This window comes from Solenopsis invicta, chromosome 3 (assembly GCF_016802725.1).
Source record: "Solenopsis invicta isolate M01_SB chromosome 3, UNIL_Sinv_3.0, whole genome shotgun sequence".
NCBI lineage: Eukaryota > Metazoa > Arthropoda > Insecta > Hymenoptera > Formicidae > Solenopsis > Solenopsis invicta.
The window spans coordinates 22,390,310-22,413,962 of NC_052666.1; the positions used below are offsets into that span (position 1 = coordinate 22,390,310).

The following is a 23,653-nucleotide window of genomic DNA, read 5'->3' on the forward strand; positions in this document are numbered from 1 at the left end:
AAAAAAAAAAATAAAAATAAATAAAAAAAAAATAAGACTTTTAAAATATAGCTTTCATATATTGTATCCAAAAACATGTTACCTGCTTCCAAATATTCCTTCTGCCTGTGTACCAATTGAATCTAAATCAATAGCTTTCTGTCCTAGATTCACATCTCCGGTCTTCTCTGCAGCCGTCGATGCTGTTCCATCAAATTCACGTTTGAATATACTCAAAAGACAAGATATTCTATAATCCAGTCGAACATCCAGAATAAACTGCAAAATCTCGATTATCTTGAGTTTTGTATCCATCACCAAGGGATATTCCTTCTTCATTAATGGCTTTGGTCTTGGAGAGGAACCGGATACTTGACCAGCCGGTCCTAATGTTAAGTTTGTCATCACAGCACCCATGTCGCCAATGCATCTAAGTATACCTCCTTCAGCTATTTAAACATATCATAATAAAACAATTTACATTAATACCAATTATATCAATAATCATACACATATTATACATATACTACACACATAACATTATGTATATATTACATATTTACATATATCATATAGATAAAAATTATAGATCACAGCAGAAAAATTTAATTCATGTTAAAAAATATCTAATACATATATAAAATAATAATTGGACTCTTTACCAGTTATGTGGAAAAAAGACAAAAAATTTTTAACTTCCAAAAATAATAAAATAAAGGTTGTCTAATAAAGGACATATCATAAATATCGTAATGTAGGACATTTTTGTATTCATGTTTTTTGTAATGATCATTTTTAACAAAAGAGTGTCGTTTAAAAAAAATGTTTAAGCAATTGAAAGCTTTGTACAATATATAAGATTGCATGCTTAATCTTATTAATATTCATTCCACATATTACAGTCTAGTTAGCTTTTAACAAGTTTTCTAATAGGATATTACCTGCCTCCTCAGAATCCGTATCAGCTGTGATGAAATATTTACAAGAGTAAATTGATTAGTTTTAAACATATTTACCATTCTATATATATAATTTAAAAAATTCACCATAGTTGCGTAAACTTTATTATCAAAGGGATTTTATATAATGCAAAAAGCATGTGAATACATATAAATACTAATATATTACAGCATCAAAAAGAACATTATATACAAGTTTTTGAAAGCAATGCTTGAATGTACAAGCTGTTCGTGGAAAAAATGATTGAAAGAATAGGAGGGACAATTTATCATATCGGTGCAAGAAAATCAAACTTTATTGTTACTACCATGCGAATGGTATAATATATATATATATATGAATAAAAATAAATCGAAATATTCTTCACTACTAAATATTGTTTATGAGATTTATTAAAAATTTGTCAGTGGTATAAAACATAATTCATAAATTATGTCTTACCAAATAGAAATAATAAAAATATTGAACTTACAATCGATATCACCCGTAGGTATCTTTCCATCAGTGGATTCATTCTCCGACACACAATCCAAAATACTAAGCAATGTCTTTGTTAAGCTTAATAGATCATTAAAACTGTAGAATCCAAAGTAAATTAGGTCACGTGCTAATTTAACGACCTAGCAAAATATGTAACAGCAACAAATTAATTTGTTATATATTTAAAGATTATTATATTTAAAAATAAATAGAAGTTACATATACCTCAAATGTGAGCTTGTTTTGTTCTTGATCCCCAAAAGACCACATTTTCGCGACAACATTACACAGATAATCCTCAACAAACATGATTGTCGAACTAAATTTAGTACGAACAGCCTCTTTATTTTGGTCCGGTATTCTGTTCGTATCGTAACTAGAAAATTACGAAAAACAAAGTTTCGAACAAATTCTCAATACACTAATTTTATTATTATTCTTTACGTACTCGTTTATACTCATTTTTGACGGGATTTCTGACCAAAGACGAGCATATTTTACAGGAGTTACTTGTTCTTGCGGATCTCTATCTACGTGAAGATGTAGCATTAATCGGCAAAATGATGCACGTAATTCGTATGGTACTGTTTCATCTTCCATACATCTATAAAAAATAATATTATAAAATTGAAACATGCCATATAACTTAAGAATAATCCTTACACTATAAATATACAACTTACTTAAGTATAAGATCAATGTCCAAATGTGGTGACAAATTATTTAGTGCTAAATACTGTCTATTCAAACACATATTACTAAACAGATTTAATTGATGCCTGTAATAGTCTAAAATTGCTGCGTCATGAATGTTTCCCATTTTCGCCCCTCTTGACAATTCACTCAGAGGCATTGATTTCTACATTAAATATCATATTAATTTACATATTTCATTCTAATAAACTATTTACGTTTTAATAAACTACTTATTAAGAATACTAACAGTTCCATTATTCCATTCCAATACCACTTCAAATTCTTCTATAACAGTGATTCTTGGCTCGGCGTTCTCTTGCTTCTCATCGATATCTTCGATTTCCTCTATCTGAGTTTTCACCATTCTAAAGTAAATAATACGTATCAGAGAAATTAATAACATTCATACTACTTAGCGTACTTACTTTGTTCCTAACAGAATATCTTTGTTCTTTTCGCTAAGTACGCTTTTACAAATCAATTCTTGCGTTACGGCTATTGCCTTCTTATTAGAGATACACAGATCCGACAAATAATCCAGAAATCTCGATTCCCAGTTACGCATATTTTTCCTAACGAGACCTACAAATGTCTCTATTTCCGCAGCTGTTATATGCTTCTCCAACAATTTTCTGTTATTATGTAAAAGCGCAGTAATGGTATCTTCCGCTAAAATATCATAACCGATTTGTTTTTGCATAAACGCGAAATGTTTAGCGATGTATTCCTACACAAAAGAAAAAATATTAAATATTAAAATAATACTTATTTATAATATATTTTTATTTATTATCTCTTGCAATACCTGATTCTTCCTATAATCCTGCTGCGAAAGCCTGAGTATTCGATAGCACAGACGAAACATGTATTTGTATGGAGCGTGTCTTGGATCATTAAGTTCCTCTATCCTAAGAAATGGTCCCTCACCCTCTGCAGATTCTAAGAATGGAGCCTGTAATTAAGGCATCTTGAGACGCTTTCGTTTCCACGTGATTAATATCAAATCAAATTGAAATACATACCTGCAGTATTTTGAACAATTGGCCAAGAATATACTGTTCGCGCAATAGTTTCTGACGGTCTCTCACGGCGTTCGTAACGACCAGTTCTAACGCTTCAGATTTATTTTGCTCATTCTCTAATCCAGCTATAAAGTATACGATGTCTTGCAGCAAACTAGTAACGGCTCTTCGCTCATTATGCGAAATCGTCCCCTTTTCCAGCTTGCTGCTCATCGCTGTCAACACCTTACAGGCGTCATTTGCGAAATCTAAATCGCGTACTTCGACTGGCGACACTGATCTTAGAGCAAAGGCCTCTTTATCCTCTTTACTGGTCGCGCAACCCACCTAATAAATGATTAAGAAATGACTAAGTAATTTAATTAGTATTTCTTCAATTCATGAGTTTCACTTACAACATCTGCTGCTCGAATTATAATCGCCAGAATACGATACCTTTGACATCACGGGTTTCTCGTCATCCTTATCGATCGGTACGCTTGTTGAATGGACCCACGTATTTGTGCATATGTGATGTAATCTGACAAAGGACGATTGTGGAACCAGACTATCACCCCGCGTTAGAGTTGTAGGATCCAGTTCGAATAATGAGCTAATCTCATTGCTATGCGGTACTGACACTAATCTGTAGATCGGTCCAGGTGGATCTATTAAACCATCGCAAAATGTAAATAATCGATTTAGCTTTATTTCATTAATCATAAACATTGAGTACTTTTAGAACACATAATCACACACAATCATTTTGCAATTTAAATACTGCATGTATACTTTTGCATACTAATTTCAAAGTATCCATACCGCGTTTGCCCTTCACGAGTTCCCGTGGTTCCTCCGCGTCAACCTCGGCGGCGAGGTACTGGCCAGTTGCTAGGTGTTTAAATCTGAAAAGTGAATTCCAATGGCCCGCGCCGCCTCTGCATGGATCGTGTTGCACTACCTATTCATTAACAGATAAATGATGTACATTACTTGTGAGAAACAGATGTGCCAGGATCAGTACGAGCGCTTCACGTAACAGGAGACTGAAATTAAGATATTTCAGAATATGTATGAAGAATTCTAGAAAAGGTGTAAACTTTCTTAACATTTCTATAAAAAAATATTCTAATTCATAGAAAAAATTTGAAAAATTTTCTTAAAAAGTTATGAAATTAGGTACAGAAATTCTAAAAATTATATATAGTATATAAATTCTAAAAAATTCTGAGAAAAATTCTCACCACTTTTTGGTAAAAACAAGTTGAAATAAATTCTATTCTATAAACTCAGTTTACCTCGACTTCCCACAAAGCTTTGCTGCTAGTGGCCGCGGTAGCACTGGTCCTACCCGTCGTCCTGAGAAACACGTGTTGTTTCTTCTTGTATTCATCCATAGTTAGAAACTTTTCTTGTTCGGCGTGAAACAGTCGCACCACGTCGCCGCCCTTGAGAATCTCCTCCTGGTTCTCTCGATGCTCCATGAAGAGAGTCACCTTCCATGACGTGGACGAGTTCACGACGTTAACTTCCTTGCAGCCGGGATTATCGCTGAGCTCATAATTAGCGGCCACGTGGAGGCCCTGGCGACCCGCGTTCACCGGTTCCATGATCACCTTGTCACCGACGACAACGCTGTCGCCGTCGCTACGCAGCTTGTAGAACGGCATTATGTAAAACCACGAACCCTCATTTCCGTTTGCATCCAAGTATACCCTCATCGCATTCTTCTCCAGCAACGCTGGCAGCCTCTTGTTTACCGTCAGGAATTTGTTGGACTTGAGATGCAGCAACTGCCGCGTAAAAGAGTCGACGTAAATAATTTGTATTTGTGCGATGCGTATAAATATACTGTAAATTTATTTATAAACGCACGCAACGTTATGTAGATAAAATTAATCTCTGTGTTAATTACATACTCGTATATTTGCGTTATACAACACAAAGCGTAATTCGAGCGAATTTGTATATTATTATGACGAATTATTTCGCGAATCAGACAAAAACTAAAATATAATGATAAACTTGTAAGATAACTTTGTAATATACAATACCATATATAATGTATAAATCGAGATAATAATATGAAATGGAGATTAATTAACTGATATAATACGTCAACAAGGTGTGCGAAAGATAAGAGAATCGATAATTCAATAAAGAATGCATTTTAGCAGAAATCAATTGAACATCTAATGACGTCCACTGCCTTTGCTACGATCAAAGATACGGTAATGCACTGTAGATGCAGCATAATGTTCATTCCACGACGTTATCTCATCTGCCGACGATCAAAGCGCACTACCATTTCGTATAATTCTTATCAATAATGTACGCGACTATAAACGCGAAAGAAAAATTTAATTATTTGATAGAAACTTAGAGCCACAACTTAACACTTTTATTTTCCGACAACAATATCACGGAGGACGGAACATTCGTTAATTAGAAAACACAAGGCAGATAATTACGTCAATACAATGTGTGCACCAAACAGTTTTTATGATCGCTTTGCGAAAAAGAAGATGTTAAGGAGAAAGCCGCTCCCCCAGCGGTATTGATAAATCTATTATTATTCATATAGTCACTTTACGTTACGAGAATATCCGGTCAAGCATGAAACTTCCAAGATATATTTTAAAATAATGTCGGCTCGTGAGAGATCTTTCTTTAAGAAAAGAATTTATTTTTCTTACCTGTACGACGTTACCGTAGGAAACGATGGTGCCCAATAGTTTCTTGTTTTCAGTCTCATTTTGCTTTTTCTCGATTTCGGCTGCATGCTGAGATAAAAATAAAACCCATTGTGAATAGCAATCGAAGAGATTGAGAAATACGTTGCGTTACTCTATTAAAAATTCAACAGTAGCGTTCGTTTACATATTTTAAAATAATGTGATTATCAGTAATTAAAAACTACCCATCCCATTGTGAATAAATGGGAAGTGATATAATAAAATTACGTCGAGATATGTATAAAATGTATCATTGAGTTCTTCTTTTTTTCTCATTTATCTTAAAAACCAAAAAACCGGAAATAACTAAGCATTTTATAGTAAAATCGAATTGAACAATGAGCAAACCGGTTACAACATTAAAAACTGGTTGGACATGCTCGTATTTATAAGCACTCTACATGGAATGTTCAGGTTATCACGCATCTATTTACTCTTCAGACACGTCGTATGTTAACAAATGCATTTCCATTTATAGAATATTTATAGTAAAAGAAACTGTTTGTAAGAGTATTTTCTTGCAATCTTTTTTATCAATTGTGAATTAATTAAATAAACATCTTTCGCAACTCACGTGAAGTCTTTTGAGCAAGATAGCGTCTGTGCCCGAACTCGCACTCTGTTTCGCTGCCTTCCAGAATTGCTTTTGGGCGGAATACCGGTTCATAGGACATATTTTGAAAAGGCAATCTAAAAACAAAAGAAATTCAACGATTGCTATCGCACGATACATTTCTTGCTCTAACATTGTCCACTTGGATTTTTTGAAGAAAATAATATTTAACATAAAATAGATATCAAAAAAGTTGCCAATACATTTATTAATATAATTTATTGTTGACTGGAAAAAAAAGACTCGATTAAAAAACAAAGACAAAAATGTCTCAAAGATATGAATTACCTCTGAATTTCTTCGGTGGAGTTGACAAATCTCCAGCTTCGGGACATACTACACATCTGTCGTCGACCAACCTGAGAAAATAATATATTATAGGTTGCCAAACTAATAAATATGCAAAGTGATATATTAACTATCTTGAAACGGTAAATAAATAAATAAGAATATGTTTCATAACATCGTTTGTCTATTACAGAATAACGTAAATAAAGCATATCTCTCTTTTCTTCGAAAAGCAAGGCAATTGCTGGCACACGATTGTAGTACTATGTATCTTGTAAAAGAAAATATATTCTCTGAATATTTATCACGCATTAACTTCGCGTTTTTCCTTTTTTTTGCAGTAACTAGCTCAATCATATCACACAAGCATATTATGTGTCACGTAACGCTGATAATACACGAAGTTCCAGCGTGGAACGGACATAATAGCCACATCTCTCCGGCTTTACAACTATGCAATACCAACATTGCGGATAAACCATCGTTAAATAAATGTGGTCCAGGCAGAGAGAAACAGCAATAGATCGATATTGAGGCAGGCTCTGGCTCATCTCTCCGGCAGCTTTAAAGCATTGCGTGAGAGAGAGAGAGAGAGAGAGAGAGAGAGAAAGAGAAATTACGTACATAATCACGCGCAAAGAATTGCCATAAAATTTTTTGCTACAATACAAATAAAAGACCTAAAATAGAATATCTACTTCACATGTATTGTCCGTTGCATTGTATTTTTTTATATGTCACAATCATAAAGTTTCATCACAATTGTTGCGTAAAAAAAAGACACGTCGCGTCGTCTTATTCGCGCATCTAATTTGTTATATTACACGTATGTACAATTTTGCATAGTATTCCACGGAAAAAAAAAGTTACAACAGAAATGTTGAAGTAGAACGTGACGTTATTTTCCAGCGACAAAGGCTGCGATCGCAACTCAGCAGACACCAAGCGAGCCTATTGATCCGGCTATCTTGCATTAATAGGACGTAGAGATGATCCCACGTCTTGCATAATATAACCGTGCAGGAATCCAAGGTGAATAATTAGAAACCTTATCGAATTAAGTATATGCTTTAAATTTACACGAAAACGCGATATATACCGGCAAGAATAACAGCGGTGAAATAGCTCGTAACTATCACACGCTCGGATTTAGACTCAAACTCGAGTACAAATCTAGATATCATCGCTTATCTGGGTTTATACAGAAGCCAATAATTAAGATAACGGGCGCGGGCTGAATATCACGTCGATTAACATTTTATTAATTAAATACGTGTTGTGAGTCATGCCGAGATTTTCAATATTTTCAGAATGTAAATCATGTTTTTTATCGCGTCGCTTACATTGACATTAATCGTTCCTCGCTAACATTCATGGTCTAACCGTATTTTTCCGTGGTTAAACTGTCTGGAAATTGCGTTTTCACCGAACGTTTGCCGACAACCGCAAAAAATTTTATTTATTAATCACCACTAAGTATGTATGAATTTAAGCTTCCCTGACTGACTAACAAGATTGCGATTAACCTTTTCGTGGCAAAGCTCCTCGCAAGTCAAAGGTAAGGTGAGAGTATTATTCACAATTCATATCTCACCTAAATCTACAATTCAAACAAGAGAAACACCTATTACATTAGATAATCCTTCTTGACATTAATAAGAAAAGCAAATGTAACGTATAAATTATATATTTAAAGGGTTACATACAGCCAGAGGCATCAAAAATACCCCTATTTTCATGAATTTTTTTCTCTGGATGTATTAGAGGTATCAAAGCGAATGGTGTACCAATATTTTATATAAAGTTTTTTTTAAAATTTATATATTTAAAGAAATAATGTTTAGGAAAAAACACGTTGAAAATTTAACAAACAGTTTATACTTTAATAACAATTGTTGCAAGTTTAATCTTTAATCTGCTTTCTCTCTCAAAAATCAACTATTAAAAATACCTAAAAAATAATAATCGATTTGTTGAAATCCAAAAGCGAGAATATTCCCTTAAAGAGAATTTAAATCTACGTTACAAGAGTTTATTATAACGTAGATAATAAAATAGTTTAAACTCTTTTCAAAAAAACAGTAAACAACATTTCATATTTCAATATAATTTTATTTTCGTGAGGAACACTGATATGATGTGAATTGCGTTATACATCTTTTTATACGGCAAAATTAATAGTAAATCCAATAAAGAGTACAAAGATTTGAAACACAAAGCTTGCTCGCAGTAAAATTTCAAAGGGCATTCACATTTTAAATTCATTCATTAAAACAAAAGTAATTGTACCGGTGCTCCTCGCTTGCGAAACTGTCCCAATTAATTGCGACTGATAATTTTCTCGTTCGCGGTGCATAGCCGACAATTTATCGATCCTTTTCGCATTGAAAAGAAGGTGTTGAATGATAAAACCCTTTATCATTAGTGATCTCACGGCAGAGCGGAGCTGCCGAAACAATATGAACAGATGAATTGTAGGATAAAGCCGGAGCATTCCGGGCCAACGAACAAAGAATTCTCCATTCTTTCTGTGTGCAAACACAGGGAAAGACTCCCGTGTGCACCGTCGCATGCGTGTCTGTGGCACATGGTCGCAAATATGTATGTACTTGACGTGATTAACGGCGGCGCTTTGCGCCATCGTGAATAACGTCTCTTTGCGACTTTCTGAAGCCGCCGCGGAGAATAAAACGAATTTGCTCCGTCTTACGTAACGGGTCAAAGATATCCAGCGCGAGAGAAATATCAAATGACTTTTTAATCTTTTACGAGTAAAACCACTACTCCCCTCGTATCTATAGGAAAACCGCAGCGTCGAAATCGAATTGCGATGACAATGTTGATAAAAAATTTATTTTCGAGAAAAAGCGCTCTCATCTCCTGTTATCTCTCTGAATAAGAAATTTTTTTAAAGTTGAACTTTAAATGGATTTAGAAACAATTTACGTCCATTTCCACCAATGCGGATTAGCTTTAATCTTGGTTTGCCTATATTTTTATGTTTTTTACACAAAGAGAATTTTTTGTTATATTTTGCCGCAAAATTTTCCCATGTAGCTTGAGATAAGCTTGAGACAACTTGACAGCTTATTAAATATCAATAAGATTTTATTAAATATGCAAAAGACATTTCCGCAAAAAAAATCAATATGTTTATAATATCTAAACATATTGATTTTTATATAAATGTTGTATTGATTTTTAAATAAATATTGTATATATAAAATATAAAATATTTATTTATATCTACTACACGTATTTTATATTTTAAAACATATCATTCTGATTGAGATAACTAGACATTGAAAATGACAAAACACTTTACAAATTATAAACATTAATTTGACAAATTTAATTGCATGTATTCTGATTCCGACTATACTGAAAAAATTTGAGTGCATTAATTAGAAATTTGGTAAAATTTAAATATACAGTATGTTCAAAATAAATCGCAAAATTCTTGTAGGAATTATCACGTTTCTGAATTAATTTTTGTACAGAACTAAAAACTATTTCTTATTTGTTTTCACCTTTAAAACCCAATTTTGGAAATTCACAAGAGAAATCATTTTATTAGAATATTTATGAGAGATCTCATAATGATGCTGAAAGAAAATCACATAAAATTCTTTAAAACGTCCTACAACTGCTATAATTTTCAGGAAAAATTTTATAAGAAAATTTATAATTTTCTAAAAATTAAAAAGAAATAAAGAGTAAGTTATACCGAGATTAGCCTTTAATCTATTAATATAAATAAACATCAGATTCAGATATTTGCATCATTACGTGACAGCATGCATATATGTGCACATATGTCTATATCACAAATATTGTACGTGACATAAAAATATGTCTTTGATAATTCTTCCTCTTCTTCCTTTTTCTTCTTTGTTACCTTCAAGAAATTTATTTTCGCCCACGATATCACGAATATTAATATTCCGCATGGAAATACTCATCGGCCTTGAAATATCGTGGAGCGATTTAACAACGTCTGCGCAAGTGACAAAGCTGTTGAAAACAAAGCTGCAAGAGACGTCGCAATTACTTTAAACGCGCGCGGAAGAATGATCTTCGAGCGTGGTACGAGAGCGGCAAACAAGTATGAAAATAGCTGGTTCCAGTAGACGAGATGCGACTTCCAAAGCGGGTATACAACTCGGAATATAATTTAGATCAGAAGGCGCGCTATGACGACTACAAGCTGACACACACGTACACACGTACAAAATCCGATATTGTTATTTCTAGCGACGACACCGTGTCACCGTTGCTCTGCATCGAGCGCAGCTGGGATTACAAGAGGATCGCCGTTGTCACGTAGTAGTTGTTGCTGTGTTTGTTGTTGGAGCATCAGAAATGAAGCGGAAAGCGAGCAACTCGGGCGTGCGCAAAATTGCAAATATAAAAATATAAATTCTTTAGGCGACCGAGATGCATACGCGACTTCCCTGCGTTTTTATCTGCCAAAGCCACTGATAAATATCAAAAAAACTGAAAACTCTCCGTGGATTTAAAAAGCGATGCGATCTCAACGCGTAACTATCGTTCGCTGCTACGGAACGAGAAGCAGCATCCCTCGTATATTCGATTTCATAATTAAGGATGTATAGGACATTTCTCTAAATATTAAAAAAATTATGAAAAAATTACAGATTGTTTTACGTTGCATTAATAGTAGTAGAAGAAATTTGACGGTAACTTTCTAACTGGATAAAAAGTTATTTCAAAAAGAAGTAGACATGTACTTTAATAAAAATATAATTAATAATAAAATAATAAAATAATATTAAAAAATTTGAATTTTTATATTTAAATACTTTAAATATTCAAAATGACGTAGATATAAAGTTTTATTGCGTTTTTATTGCGTTTTATTATAAAATAAACAAAATTTACTTATTTATAAAATAATTAAACAATCACAATAAAACTTTGTGTAAATCACCTTTAATACTTAAAGTACTTACACAAAAAAATCGAGATTTTTCTTAATATTGTAAAAAGTAATTTAATTTTTAATAACAAAATAAACTATAAAAATATTTAATGTTATTAAATAAAAATATAATCTTATTCGCACAACTTTCATGTGTATACAGTTTATTTGAAGTGTTAATATTAAACACATTTCAAAATATTATATTTATTTTGTAGGAACTGTATATCTGATACATCCTTAATGTTAAAACCAGTGATGCAAAACAATGAAACGGACAGAAAACGTATTTCCGACCAATTATCCGTGATTCGTTATTAATAAGCTCTCAATGATGTTGAAAATGAGTAAAATTTCCGGCCACAGTAGAGTAATACGGGGTAATTCGGGGTCACCTGTTACGAACAAATATGTATGAAGCCAATTTACGTCTAGATGATACGTGCGTTTGCATACAATTGGAAGATATACCAAATTACGATTCGCAAATTTTAACACGAGAATTTGCAAATCCATTTAAGTCGTTAATAAACATCTTCGTCGCGATGTCGGGACGACAATAAAAACGTCAAATAACTCGCGCATAGATAGCTCTCGTCGCTTAAAAACGTTTCCGTATTTATAGCGCGCGCGTGAGATAATGCGTAGTAATACGCAAGGCTCTTTTTATCAATATCCGATACAACAACGTTAAAATACTCGCACAAAGCCAAAGAGGAAGCAGGGTGGAGAAGAGGCAACGGTCCGAAATACACTCGACGGATGCCGATCGATGAAAGTACAACGTTACACTCGGAAAATTAAACCGCGAAAACTAGCCGGCGCGAGAGAGTTCGCGGGTAATTATTTTTGCGCCTCCGACTCTCCGCCGATGTTTTTTACGACCGTCGCAACATCGTTTGCACGCGATCATCAATTAACGGGGGCCCTTTCATCCGCGGCAAGTTACCGCATCGGTTGTCGCGACGCGTCGGTTGTCGCGACGCGAGTGACAGATGAACGCGGAATCGGGGATGTTGCATCACGAGAGAAACGGGAATTAGTTGTTCTGTCAACAACGTCCGTCACGGGAACACGCAACGTATACATACATAAATCGCGTATCGCGTTATCTGTATTCGGCCCGTATCAATGTCGCGAGATTGAATGATTCTCGCGAACGCCGCGGATTTGATTTCGCGCGACGTTTCTCTCGCATGAACAATATACCACGAGATTGTTGTATCTCGAGTATACGCCAGGCGAGATGCTGGCCTGCGATGCATGCACAGAGAGAAATCTCCCTCTGTAGAATTTACCCTCGCTAAAAGAAAAAAAAAATGGTTAAAGTAATTTGACATATGTAACAATCTGACAGTTTGGTAGAAAAATGAATAATCCATAATTTTAATTAACCTTTAAATAGGTAGGTGGTCAAATGTTACGTAAATAAGAATGCTGACAATTACTCCAGAGAAATATTATTATTGTTATATTTTTTTATTAATATGTTACGTATTATTTAAACTTATATTAGTTAAATCTTTAGAAGATAGAAGATAGAAGAATGTAAAAAAATGAACTTTAACATTTGTGGACAATACTTTTTTTTTATCCTTTCCACAGAGTTTTTAATCTTGAATTTCTTCGTTGCTTGGAGTGCTATAGCCACTCCACCTACCTATTTAAAGGTCAAATTAGCCAGATAAATTAAGTTACTCGCATTCTGGTTGAATAACCGGCGAGATAACTAGATGAATTTGCAAACGACAAACGACATTAACTTGACAAATTTAATTGTAAAAATGTATTCTGATTCTGACTACACTGAAAAAATCTAATTGCGTTATTTAAAAATCAAGTAAGATTAAAATGCACAGTATGTATGTTCAAAACAATAATAATAATAACTGTATGTAAATCAAGGAAATTCTTACAAGATTGTCATTAGGCGTCTCGAGAATCTCGTAAATTTATTAAGCAACACGATCTTCCAGCATGAAAAATATTACGAAATTGTTACACTGGTAACAGGAGCACTCGCTTCGTAACAAACTTGCGCGTACGAAATGACATAGTATTGCCGAGTTCTGATATTGCGAATAAACGTAAATGCGGCAATCTCATATCGAGCGATAGTCGTACTACGCGCGAGCAGCATCCCGGAATTATTATTATTATACCGGTGGTTTGCACCACTGATTTATGGCGCTCGTACGTCAAAAGGCACAATCATAACGAGTTCTGGAACAAACTGGTTCAGGCGTTGAAGTGACAATACGAATTAATGATCGTTACAAATTTATTCAACATAACAGCCAGCAACGCATTGCGCGACCACGATATCATTGTACGAATTACACGCGATTTACAATACGTAAAAAAAAGCACACGAAATATATACTTAAAGGGTTCGATTCTATCGAGTACGAAAATAGGTACAAATGAAATGCATCGGAGCGACGATGTAAACTCACGGGTGTCATCTTTAGAAATTGATCTTGCGTAACTCGCGTCTCGCACAGGCTATACTTGACGATTGTTGTGCCAGCGGCGAAACGCGCGCCGATCCGCGGTTCATAAAAATCTACAATCTCACCGAGCCTTCGGTACATAAAATTTTAAGCGTGTATGTATGCACATCGCCGTGACGCTATCAGCTCGCGAATGTCATCTTTACGAGTTTGATCGCGGGTGACACATCCATCGCGCGCAAACTACTAATCTCTAAATTATTACAACCGACGGCCACGTGCCGCCTTGGATGATTTATGGAAAATCCATCGTCGAACCGTGCTTCTCTACACGAAAGTCTATTTTCTAAAGCTACATTATAGCGCCCGTAATATTACATTATAATATTACATTACTTCGAAATATTACATGTAGCGTTATATTTGGAAATGTCGAGAGAAATAAAACTGTCTTCTTGATCGGGCTTTATTCAGGCGACAATGCAGACAAGCGAGATTACAAAGCAGCTTATGTAATGCACTATGAGTCAAAGACTCGTTCATTATAAGTTATTAGCGAGACCTAAATCTAAGCTCCGGACGGATTTTCGTTTAATAAGTAAGGCGATTCTTCGTTAAAATAATCGTAACCAATTTAGCAATAAATGTACTAATATTCAATAGTAAAGATCGATTTGACTTCAAAGAAAAAAATTCATTTCTAGAAAAGGGGATAAGAATTGAGTAAGAGTCAGTAATTGAGAAAGACACGATAGAGATAAAAGATTAAGTCTTATTAGCGGTCGATTTCGAGAAGAAGCGAAGAAACTAATTCTTTCTATTTTTAAGGTCGCAACACGAATAGCGCAATAAAATTATTTAATGATCTGACGCTACAAAGTGCTGTTTATTAGAGAATCATTAGAGAAATTTCAAGAATATATTAGCAATCTAAAAAACGACGGCAATTACGGCGTAACAGAATCGCGGAATTTAACGAGATTTCGACCTCCGCTCGTCGCCGGAGAATAAGGGCAATCTCATCACGGCTATAATCGCGCTTCTGGAAATAGTCCTGTCGTCGATGTCGTTAAATCTCCGGAATAAAGCGCGGATGCACGCCGCGGATAGCCGCGACAGTTATTACCAATGATCTCATGCGCCGACGCATTTATCGAGTCACAAATTAGGGCCTTTTCATTAGCGCGCGCCGGAGATCTTGGCCGACATCAAAACTCGCGCTCACTCATCAAGATCGATTTTGTATTCACGTCACGTTGTAACGGAACGCGGTAATTAGAAAAGTGAAAGGCAACATGCAACGCGTCCCTCGTCGCATGTTTACATATACGCATCCTTGCGTGCTATCGCGGTAAATCTAAACGTTTAAGGAAACAATGCCACGATCAATAAAAGGACTCTTTAAAATTTAAAGCGAGTTATAAACGAGTTTATGTTAAACGGGTTAAACGAGATATGGATGTTATCTGTAGCTAGAGAAGCAGATAAAATTATGCATACTCTGTGCAAAGAGTTGCCAGAAATTGGCCGCTACAACAGGTGCCAAATCGTGCACCACGCTGATTGACACCTCTTATACAATTAGAGATATTTATATAATTAGAGATACCTTACATAAAAGATTTTCCAAGTAACACAAATCGACATAAGAATCGAATAATAATTTTATCTTTCTCATTAAATTTTAAAGACAGAATGACCTTTGAGTCGATTGGTACCTTTTACTGGAAAGCTCCTACAGTAACCTTCAATAGCTCACTAAACTTAAAACATGTTTCAATATAAACAATTCAGAAATGTTAGAAATATAAAAGTCTGCACTAAAAAAATGTTATTCAAGTAATATTTATTTTAACACCATTTCCTTGATTAAAAAAAAAAAATTTCCTAAGTTTGAAAATAAATTATTTTATACTAGCTAATATTTATTTAAATCAAGAAAAAAGGTTAAAATAAATATGTATACTTGAATCTAAAAAAAAATTTTTCACAGTACAGTATTTAAAATAGCAATGTATTAAAATATTACAAGTTTAACTTTAATTAATTATTTTTACAAAGTAACTTTCCCAACTCTGGAGAGAAGACCAGATATTCATAGTATTTCAACAAAAAGAAATGTGTTAGGTCATTTAAATCGTATATGTTAAATAGTAAATGGATAAAGAAATTTTGATATAAATGTTATCTGTAACTGAAAAGCAAAACCATGCGAACTCGAGATTTTTTTTCTTTCGAAATAAACCGAATATTCAAAATATCATGAGTATGCACTTTCACGATAAAATAAAAGAAAAAATATGGATATATGATAAAACGCTCAATAAAATCTTGTGCACAAAATCTCGCTCAAAATACAAAAACTGTTTTATTTTATACAAACAATTGTTTACATAAAATAAAAATAAAATAGCTATATAATTTTATATAAAATACGACGATTTTTTTGCAATGTAGATTTTATGTGTAGATATGTACATGTGTACGTGCGTAGGTGTGTGTACACACGATTAGATCATTCGTGTCCTGCGCATTTCTTTTCTTTAAAATATTAAGAACACTTGGGCAAGCAATAGTATCTATTCCTACTCTCGAAAAATTTTGATGTCTAAAGGGCAAGCTGGTACTGTCTCAATTCGTGTATATTTATCGACCAGAATGCTTCAAAAATTCTATCTAGGTCACAAGTGGTTCAGTATGTACAGAATAAATACTTTTTATAACAATTCGTTTGTTACCACACCAATTGTTCTTCGGTCAAAATTTTCGACACGACGGCTACAACATAAAAATGATCGAAATTTTGCGAAAGCATGAACCGCAAGTACCTTCAAGTTTTATATACAGAGAACAAGTCGGTATTGTAAGTGCGGCTATAATTAGAACAATACTTTGTTAGCCTTGAATTGGCAAGAAAAACAAACAAAAACTGAAAATTGCATCTTTCTACAATAGCACAAAAACTGGTACCGACAACTTCAATTAACTTCGCGTTACATATTCAACAGCTGGACATGCGCATCATAGATCAATGCATTTCTTTTTTGCCACGCTTGATTATAGCAGTATCAATGCCTCGATATTATTTCATTACAATGAAACAAACACAAAAACAGTAATTGTAAATTTTTTAAATTATTAGCACTTGCCTCGTTATTTCCAAACCGAAAAAGGTTAAGCTTCAAAAAGAAGGGCTTCCGTGCACAAAAGACACAAAAAACATTTTAAACGTTCAAAAAGATCTAACATCAAGTAGAAAAGATAAGTTAGTAAAACGTGAAAGATATAAACTGAGTGGCATAAAGGACAACAGGAAAACATTTTACTATTGTATTGAATGTAGAATATGCAATCTGCAATGATTGCTACATGATATACTGACTGTTTCGGATAACGTTCGGTTATGATTTCGTCCGCTTTTGTGCGGATATTGAACAGATGGAAATCAGTGAAAGATACTCAAAATCCGCCTCTCGCCTCTGACAAAACCGTTAAGATCACCGCGATGTTGAGAGCGGTATTTTCATTCATGAGCACACGGTTCCAGTGAGCAAAACATGCGCGACCTATTTCTGCGATGTATGTACAGCGTTGAAACGCGCTTAATGGATGGATCCCTGCTGCTCCTTCCGCGGATCGTCAAGAGGATATTTACCCCCGGAGTGCTTCGCAGCATCAAACGATGATAAAGTGCGAGCGCGGCCTCTGAAAGCTCGCGCAAAACAGCCGCGAGTTATGAGAGCTCGTGAACGAATGACATGCGAGTCCTGTCTATCTCGTGCGAGTCACAATCCGAAAATATACGTCCATGGTTTCGAAAACGCGACGCTCTCGTACGTGAACGTGATCCATTACACAAGAGACTGTGTCTCCTTCCTTCCTTCCTTCCTGTCTGCTTTTTTTGCTTTTTGCTTCCTCACACCGCTCTCGAATGCTTAAATTTTTATATAATGTCGCGCGCGCGCGACATTATAATGGCTCTTTGCTTAATTGCTATTGACACAACGATCGCTTGTATAACCCACACATTGTCTCTTTAGTCAATTTTGTATGTCTTACCAGTGTGCAGTAGAATTTTTATTATCGTAATTTTTATTATCGTAATCACATTATATTTTTATCATATAATGATTCTATAATAGTTGAGCTCTGAAGCTGGTTAACGTGGGAGACTTCTAACTTTTTCCTTTCCTAATCCGAACCTGCTATCTCATTCTTTCTTCACACAGGAAGCAATCAAACAGGTTTCGGACAGGTTCTCCCAGACTCAACACTGTGTTTAAGTTAAAATAATATATTCTCATTGCATTGAATTGAGTAGTTTATACTTTAATTGTTACCCAACTACTTATATCGTTCAAAATTTCATATTACACAGCATTTATTTGTTTAAAAAATTGCGATAATGCCAGTCATCGTGACACTAGGGGCATCACTGAAAAATCAGACGCGGCTGACCACTATGGTAATTAACTTCGCATCGCGCACTGTCGCCTATTATCTACCATATATTTACTCAATCTGTTTACTTCACGGAGAGAGAGACGTTCGCAGAATTATCGTTCGCGGGAACAATTTGAAAAAAAAATAACTTTAATTCTTCGAAAAATCAGATAAGCACTTATGAATAACGTTCAACAACAGAAATAAAAAAAAAGAAAATGGAATAAAAGCGATGTCGCAAATGGGTCAAAGGTCTATTTCATATGGATTGCAAATTACATGAGCGCGTAAACATGTGCTCTGAAAAATCAATCGATCATGTATCTTTCGCTTAAGCACGTGATCGATCTATCTCAGCTGAGCACATGATTAAACTGCCTACATAAACTCCGTCTCTTGATAAATTTTTAAATGTCTACGCTACGTTGATGAAAAATGTAGGCTAAAGCAAATATTAATTATAATTTATATAATAATAATAATTTTATTAAATACAATAATTTTTTGGCAATATTAAATGTTAATTTTAAATGAATAAATTTTAAGCGAACACCAAAACACGTAGCTGAATAGCTGATACAATGTCTTATTTGATTTAATATTAATATTTAATATTTAATATTAATATACAATAAATCATATGGCTCACAGGAGTAACAATAAATTACTCGTAAAAAAATAGAGATAAGATTATCAAACCAGGAAATAAGAATTTTAAGGTATTGTGGTTTAAGTTATTGTGGATATAAAGTGAAACAAAGTTACATTATTTATTGTAGATAATGTAAGGTAAACACTAAAGTTGTAACATAATTATATGACGCTCCACCTGATTAATATAAAAGCATATAGACATAATTATGTAAAGGATATAATTAAACAAAATCTCATTAATGGAATACAAGCTAGTAGTTGTGCGACATAGAAGATTATACAGTATAATAATCAAAACATGTATGTGAAGATATACACATGCTGTGTGCGCTTTGGAGCTCGCAGCACTTGAAGCATCATTTCATGCTTGTTGTTTATCAAATATTGAACAAGGACAAATAATGCTTTCCATCAAATTAAACGCATAAATTGACACATAATATACCATAATTTTAAAGCAAACATACTGATATTAGATACTGAATTAAATATAACTATGTATCAGATGTAATTGCAGTGTTAACAATTTATAATACATGGCAAAATAATATCTTACGTAAATATTAAATAGATATATAAAATGTGACTAATATAATCACAATATATTACTTATAAACTAAACAGATGTACAATAAAATAATTAAATAAATAATATGAAAGATATGAATTAAAATGAAAATAAGATAACGTAATCATAGTATATATGTATAATGTATAATTCTCTCCGCTTACGTGAGAAACAAAACAGCGAGAATTATAAGATCTTTAACGAGAGTAATTTTCCGTATGTTTTTTACCGGATCTTCGTATATTACTCTGACGGATAATAATAAAGCGTCATGCGTTTTAAAACGTTGCTTTAAAACAGCTCGCTCTTTTCATGGCCAGGCAGCACGTGTCGGTCAAGCTAAAATACTCCCACTGCACAAATGTTTTTTAAAACGGTGTGTATAGAATCGCTTTTTTTTAACTGCTAAAAAAGCAATTTTCCTGAGCGCGTTTAAACAGATGCGGTAAATAGCTGCTGACAAGATTAAAAAATAACATCTCGCGTGCTACGTTATATCTCGTCAGCAACCATTACGTTCATATTAGCAGTAATCGATGCAAAAATCAACGTTCGTTACGGCCGTATCTCTCTCCGCGCGCGTTCTCTTCAACCGTTTAATTATCGCTTTATTTTATCCGGTTGGTAATCACGGCAAGATCGAGGATATCGGCTCGAAGGTATTTTAACGCCGCGCCACGCCGCGCGTACACCCTTTTGAAGGAAATCTGCGCAGTTGAGTACGCGAACGACGGACGGCGACGACGACGTCGGGATTACACAAAGAGCGATCCCGCCTTATTACCCGTCGTCCGTGTGACGTCGGCTCGTCGTCGGGGTTCATCAGCGCGGGGGTAATACACACATCCACACGGCGGCGTTGCTAAAGTCGGGTGAAATAATTGCTCATCGATCGCGAGGCTTTTATACGCAGGTGCGAATTTAATAATACGCCTGCGGAACCCATATTGACGTGAGACCTTCGCGAGGCTCTCGCTTTAACGCCGCGCGCTCCCTCGAGTGTAACGCGGAAGGAACCCTTAGACACACCGACCCTTCTTGCCTCTCCCCCGAGGAAGATGCAACTACTGCACGCGATGTACATACACAGTTAAACGTTATAAATTTTCGTAAAATCGCTGATGTGGCACAGATTGGTCGCTCGTCAAGAATGTCAAACTGCAATTGACTCGCGCGACATGTGAAAAACTTGACAGAGGCACGTGCGACTTCCCGGCGCGGCGTTAAAGCGACGAAAACATTGCAAATTTCTATGACGTGTTTAACGCGATATATTTCCCTATCTTGTAAATTTTCGCAAAATCATTCCACGTATAAATATGTGTAGAAAAATTGTTTTATGTCATTTGTACGATAGATGTAACTCAGACAGCACACAATATTTATAAAAAATTTACAAATTATTTATAATAATTATTTGAATATTTACAGAAATATTTCATTAATATTTTTGTAATCTTAGATTGAACAGATCACAAAGATTTATCAGAAATGTATACATAAAAATATTTATAAAATATGTATGAATTATTACTACGAATATTAATTTTTTTACTTACCATAAATGTTATATAAAATATGTAGTCATATTTTATTAACACTTGAAATAAAGATTTCATGATTTTTTTTCTTCATGTATGTAAAATATCTATAAAAATATTTATATATGTATATAAAATGTAAATAATGATAAATATTAACAAATATTACGTGCTGTCAGAAAACCTACAAAACGCACGCAGTGAAAAAAGAATCTGGCGCATTATTTAGAATCTGATAGATGCAACTAGCCTGTTCAAAATCAAATAAATCATTCATCTTGTACAAATTACCCGATTATAATAAAATCTGAAACGCTCTATCAAATGTTCTGAGTACAAAATTTTGAGTCCTATTATAATAACCAAAAATTCTACTTGGTTTCACTGAAACACGCTCATCCATATACGCCATATTTAAATTATTTTTCTCAGCGTGTAAAAAGCAATTTGAGATATTTTTCTTGCTAAAATTTTATATTAAAATTTAATACTTGTTGCAATTTTCAAATTTTGAACATCAAGTTTATTGCAACAAATATTAATCTAAAATTAAACTAATTTAACAAAGACAATTAGTGTACTAATGTTCTGTAATATTTACATAAAACTTTTTCGCAAAGCTTCGACATTAAAACAATTTGTTTAAAACAATCATAACTTTACTTAACAAAAATTGTAAGCACGACGATATATTTAAACTTTAGCTTTAGTTAAATAATTATAAAGAATAAATGGATGCGTGTGTTAAAATAAAAATATAAACCAAGCCTCTTCTTGATATATAAACTTAAGTAAATAAATTATTCATAACTTTTTTAATCATTGTTTTTAACCTTTTTTTTTTAATTATTCAATATGAGAAGACAAATCTGGAACGCACAATTTATACGGATCTAAAAGAACGGCTTTCTTCCATATGAGTTGACTAGAACATATAATGCATATAGAGCGCAGTCTTTCTACCGAAGCAGTGCATGACGAATGAACAGGTGTAACTGATACAATTCCTGTGTCTATGCGCAGTACTTGTTGCGTGAGGAAAAAGTATTTTGATACAAATCTACTACTATGAACTTTTATAAAACCGTTACAATCCGCGCGATCTAAGCATGAAACGTAAATACATGTAATGTAATAACTAATACGATTATTGTTTTCAATCGGCAATAGCAGCAGTGTATTATCAAGTGTTTGATAATGAAATCAACACACCACAGTCGCTTTAAAGATACTAGAGCACGATAACGCATGAAGAAGAAAAAATTTTATCGTTCTGTTGCTCTTTCCTTCCATTATGTATAGTCAGTCTTAAAAAATCCTCATTTTTACAAAAACCGGAGATGCATTAACCCTTAAGTAGAAAGGTGATTAAGAGTTACGTAAATAGGTAAAGTGTGGTGCTGACAACATCCCACAAAAATGTTGTTATTATTATTCTTATATTTTTATTAGTATATTATGGTATATTTAAATTCACATTAGTTAAACCCTTACAAGATAAAGAAATACAAAAAAATAAACTTTAAGACTTGGAGACAATATTTAATTTTATCTTACTAAAACAAGATTTCTAATCCTTCATATTTCTTCGTTGCCTGAGGTGCTGTGGCCACCTCATTTATCTACTTAAAGGTTAATAAAATAATATTTTTAAATAACTTAATAAAGACGTTATCAGAAAGTGTTAATTTCCATAACATAAAGCAACATGCAACGCATTAATACGTCTAATTAATTAATACATCCTCAATACACTTCCTCAATATTGCTACTGAATTTCACATAATGAAAATAACAGCGCCACAATTTAAGAAACTTCGACCGCATTTTTCATTGAAAAGCTAATACATTGAAAAGCTAGTACGATACCATAGAGTGATATGGAGAAACAACGGAAATGATAAGTCGGCTACCTCGAATGGAGGATGCAAACAACCCGAATAGATAAATATCTGAGGTCATCAGTTCGTTGTGCGCTCGGAATGTGAATGTGATCTAGATTCTACAAGAATGTTTGGTTTTTGAAGTTGCCTGATGCTGTAAACTACAGAGATAGTATGCGCTCTCCGGCGCACTTGAAACTTGGCCTTAGAACACAATTCCTACTATGTAACAATCTGATTATACCGAGTGAGCCTTGAGTTCAATTGATTCACTACGTTATTACATTTCCGAGTAATAATAAACAAGTTTTGCGTTTACACATGAAGAAGATGAAATTCTGAATAGGAAAAGATTTGTGAAAATGTACCAAAAATTGCCTTGATTTTTACAACAATCCGTCAATTAATGTACGATAA

At 33.9% G+C, this 23,653-nt stretch overlaps 1 protein-coding gene across 4 annotated transcripts in view; it reads right to left on the reverse strand.

Annotated features, from left to right (window-relative positions):
- Nucleotides 1-23,653, reverse strand: part of LOC105196704 (inositol 1,4,5-trisphosphate receptor) — a 54,208-nt gene that overhangs the window by 14,566 nt on the left and 15,989 nt on the right. For 3 of the 4 annotated variants that reach the window (XM_011162766.3, XM_011162757.3, XM_026134908.2), the window contains 16 exons: nt 6,753-6,823; nt 6,426-6,541; nt 5,813-5,899; nt 4,415-4,909; nt 3,939-4,077; nt 3,573-3,784; nt 3,138-3,464; nt 2,921-3,067; nt 2,541-2,842; nt 2,363-2,480; nt 2,103-2,278; nt 1,868-2,023; nt 1,645-1,795; nt 1,412-1,559; nt 921-944; nt 83-428 (listed from right to left, as the gene is read on the reverse strand). In XM_011162766.3, coding sequence (XP_011161068.1) covers nt 83-428; nt 921-944; nt 1,412-1,559; nt 1,645-1,795; nt 1,868-2,023; nt 2,103-2,278; nt 2,363-2,480; nt 2,541-2,842; nt 2,921-3,067; nt 3,138-3,464; nt 3,573-3,784; nt 3,939-4,077; nt 4,415-4,909; nt 5,813-5,899; nt 6,426-6,541; nt 6,753-6,823 — 3,015 coding nt within the window. The remainder of the gene's footprint in view (nt 1-82; nt 429-920; nt 945-1,411; nt 1,560-1,644; nt 1,796-1,867; nt 2,024-2,102; nt 2,279-2,362; nt 2,481-2,540; nt 2,843-2,920; nt 3,068-3,137; nt 3,465-3,572; nt 3,785-3,938; nt 4,078-4,414; nt 4,910-5,812; nt 5,900-6,425; nt 6,542-6,752; nt 6,824-23,653) is intronic. The other variant, XM_011162758.3, reaches the window with a different exon arrangement.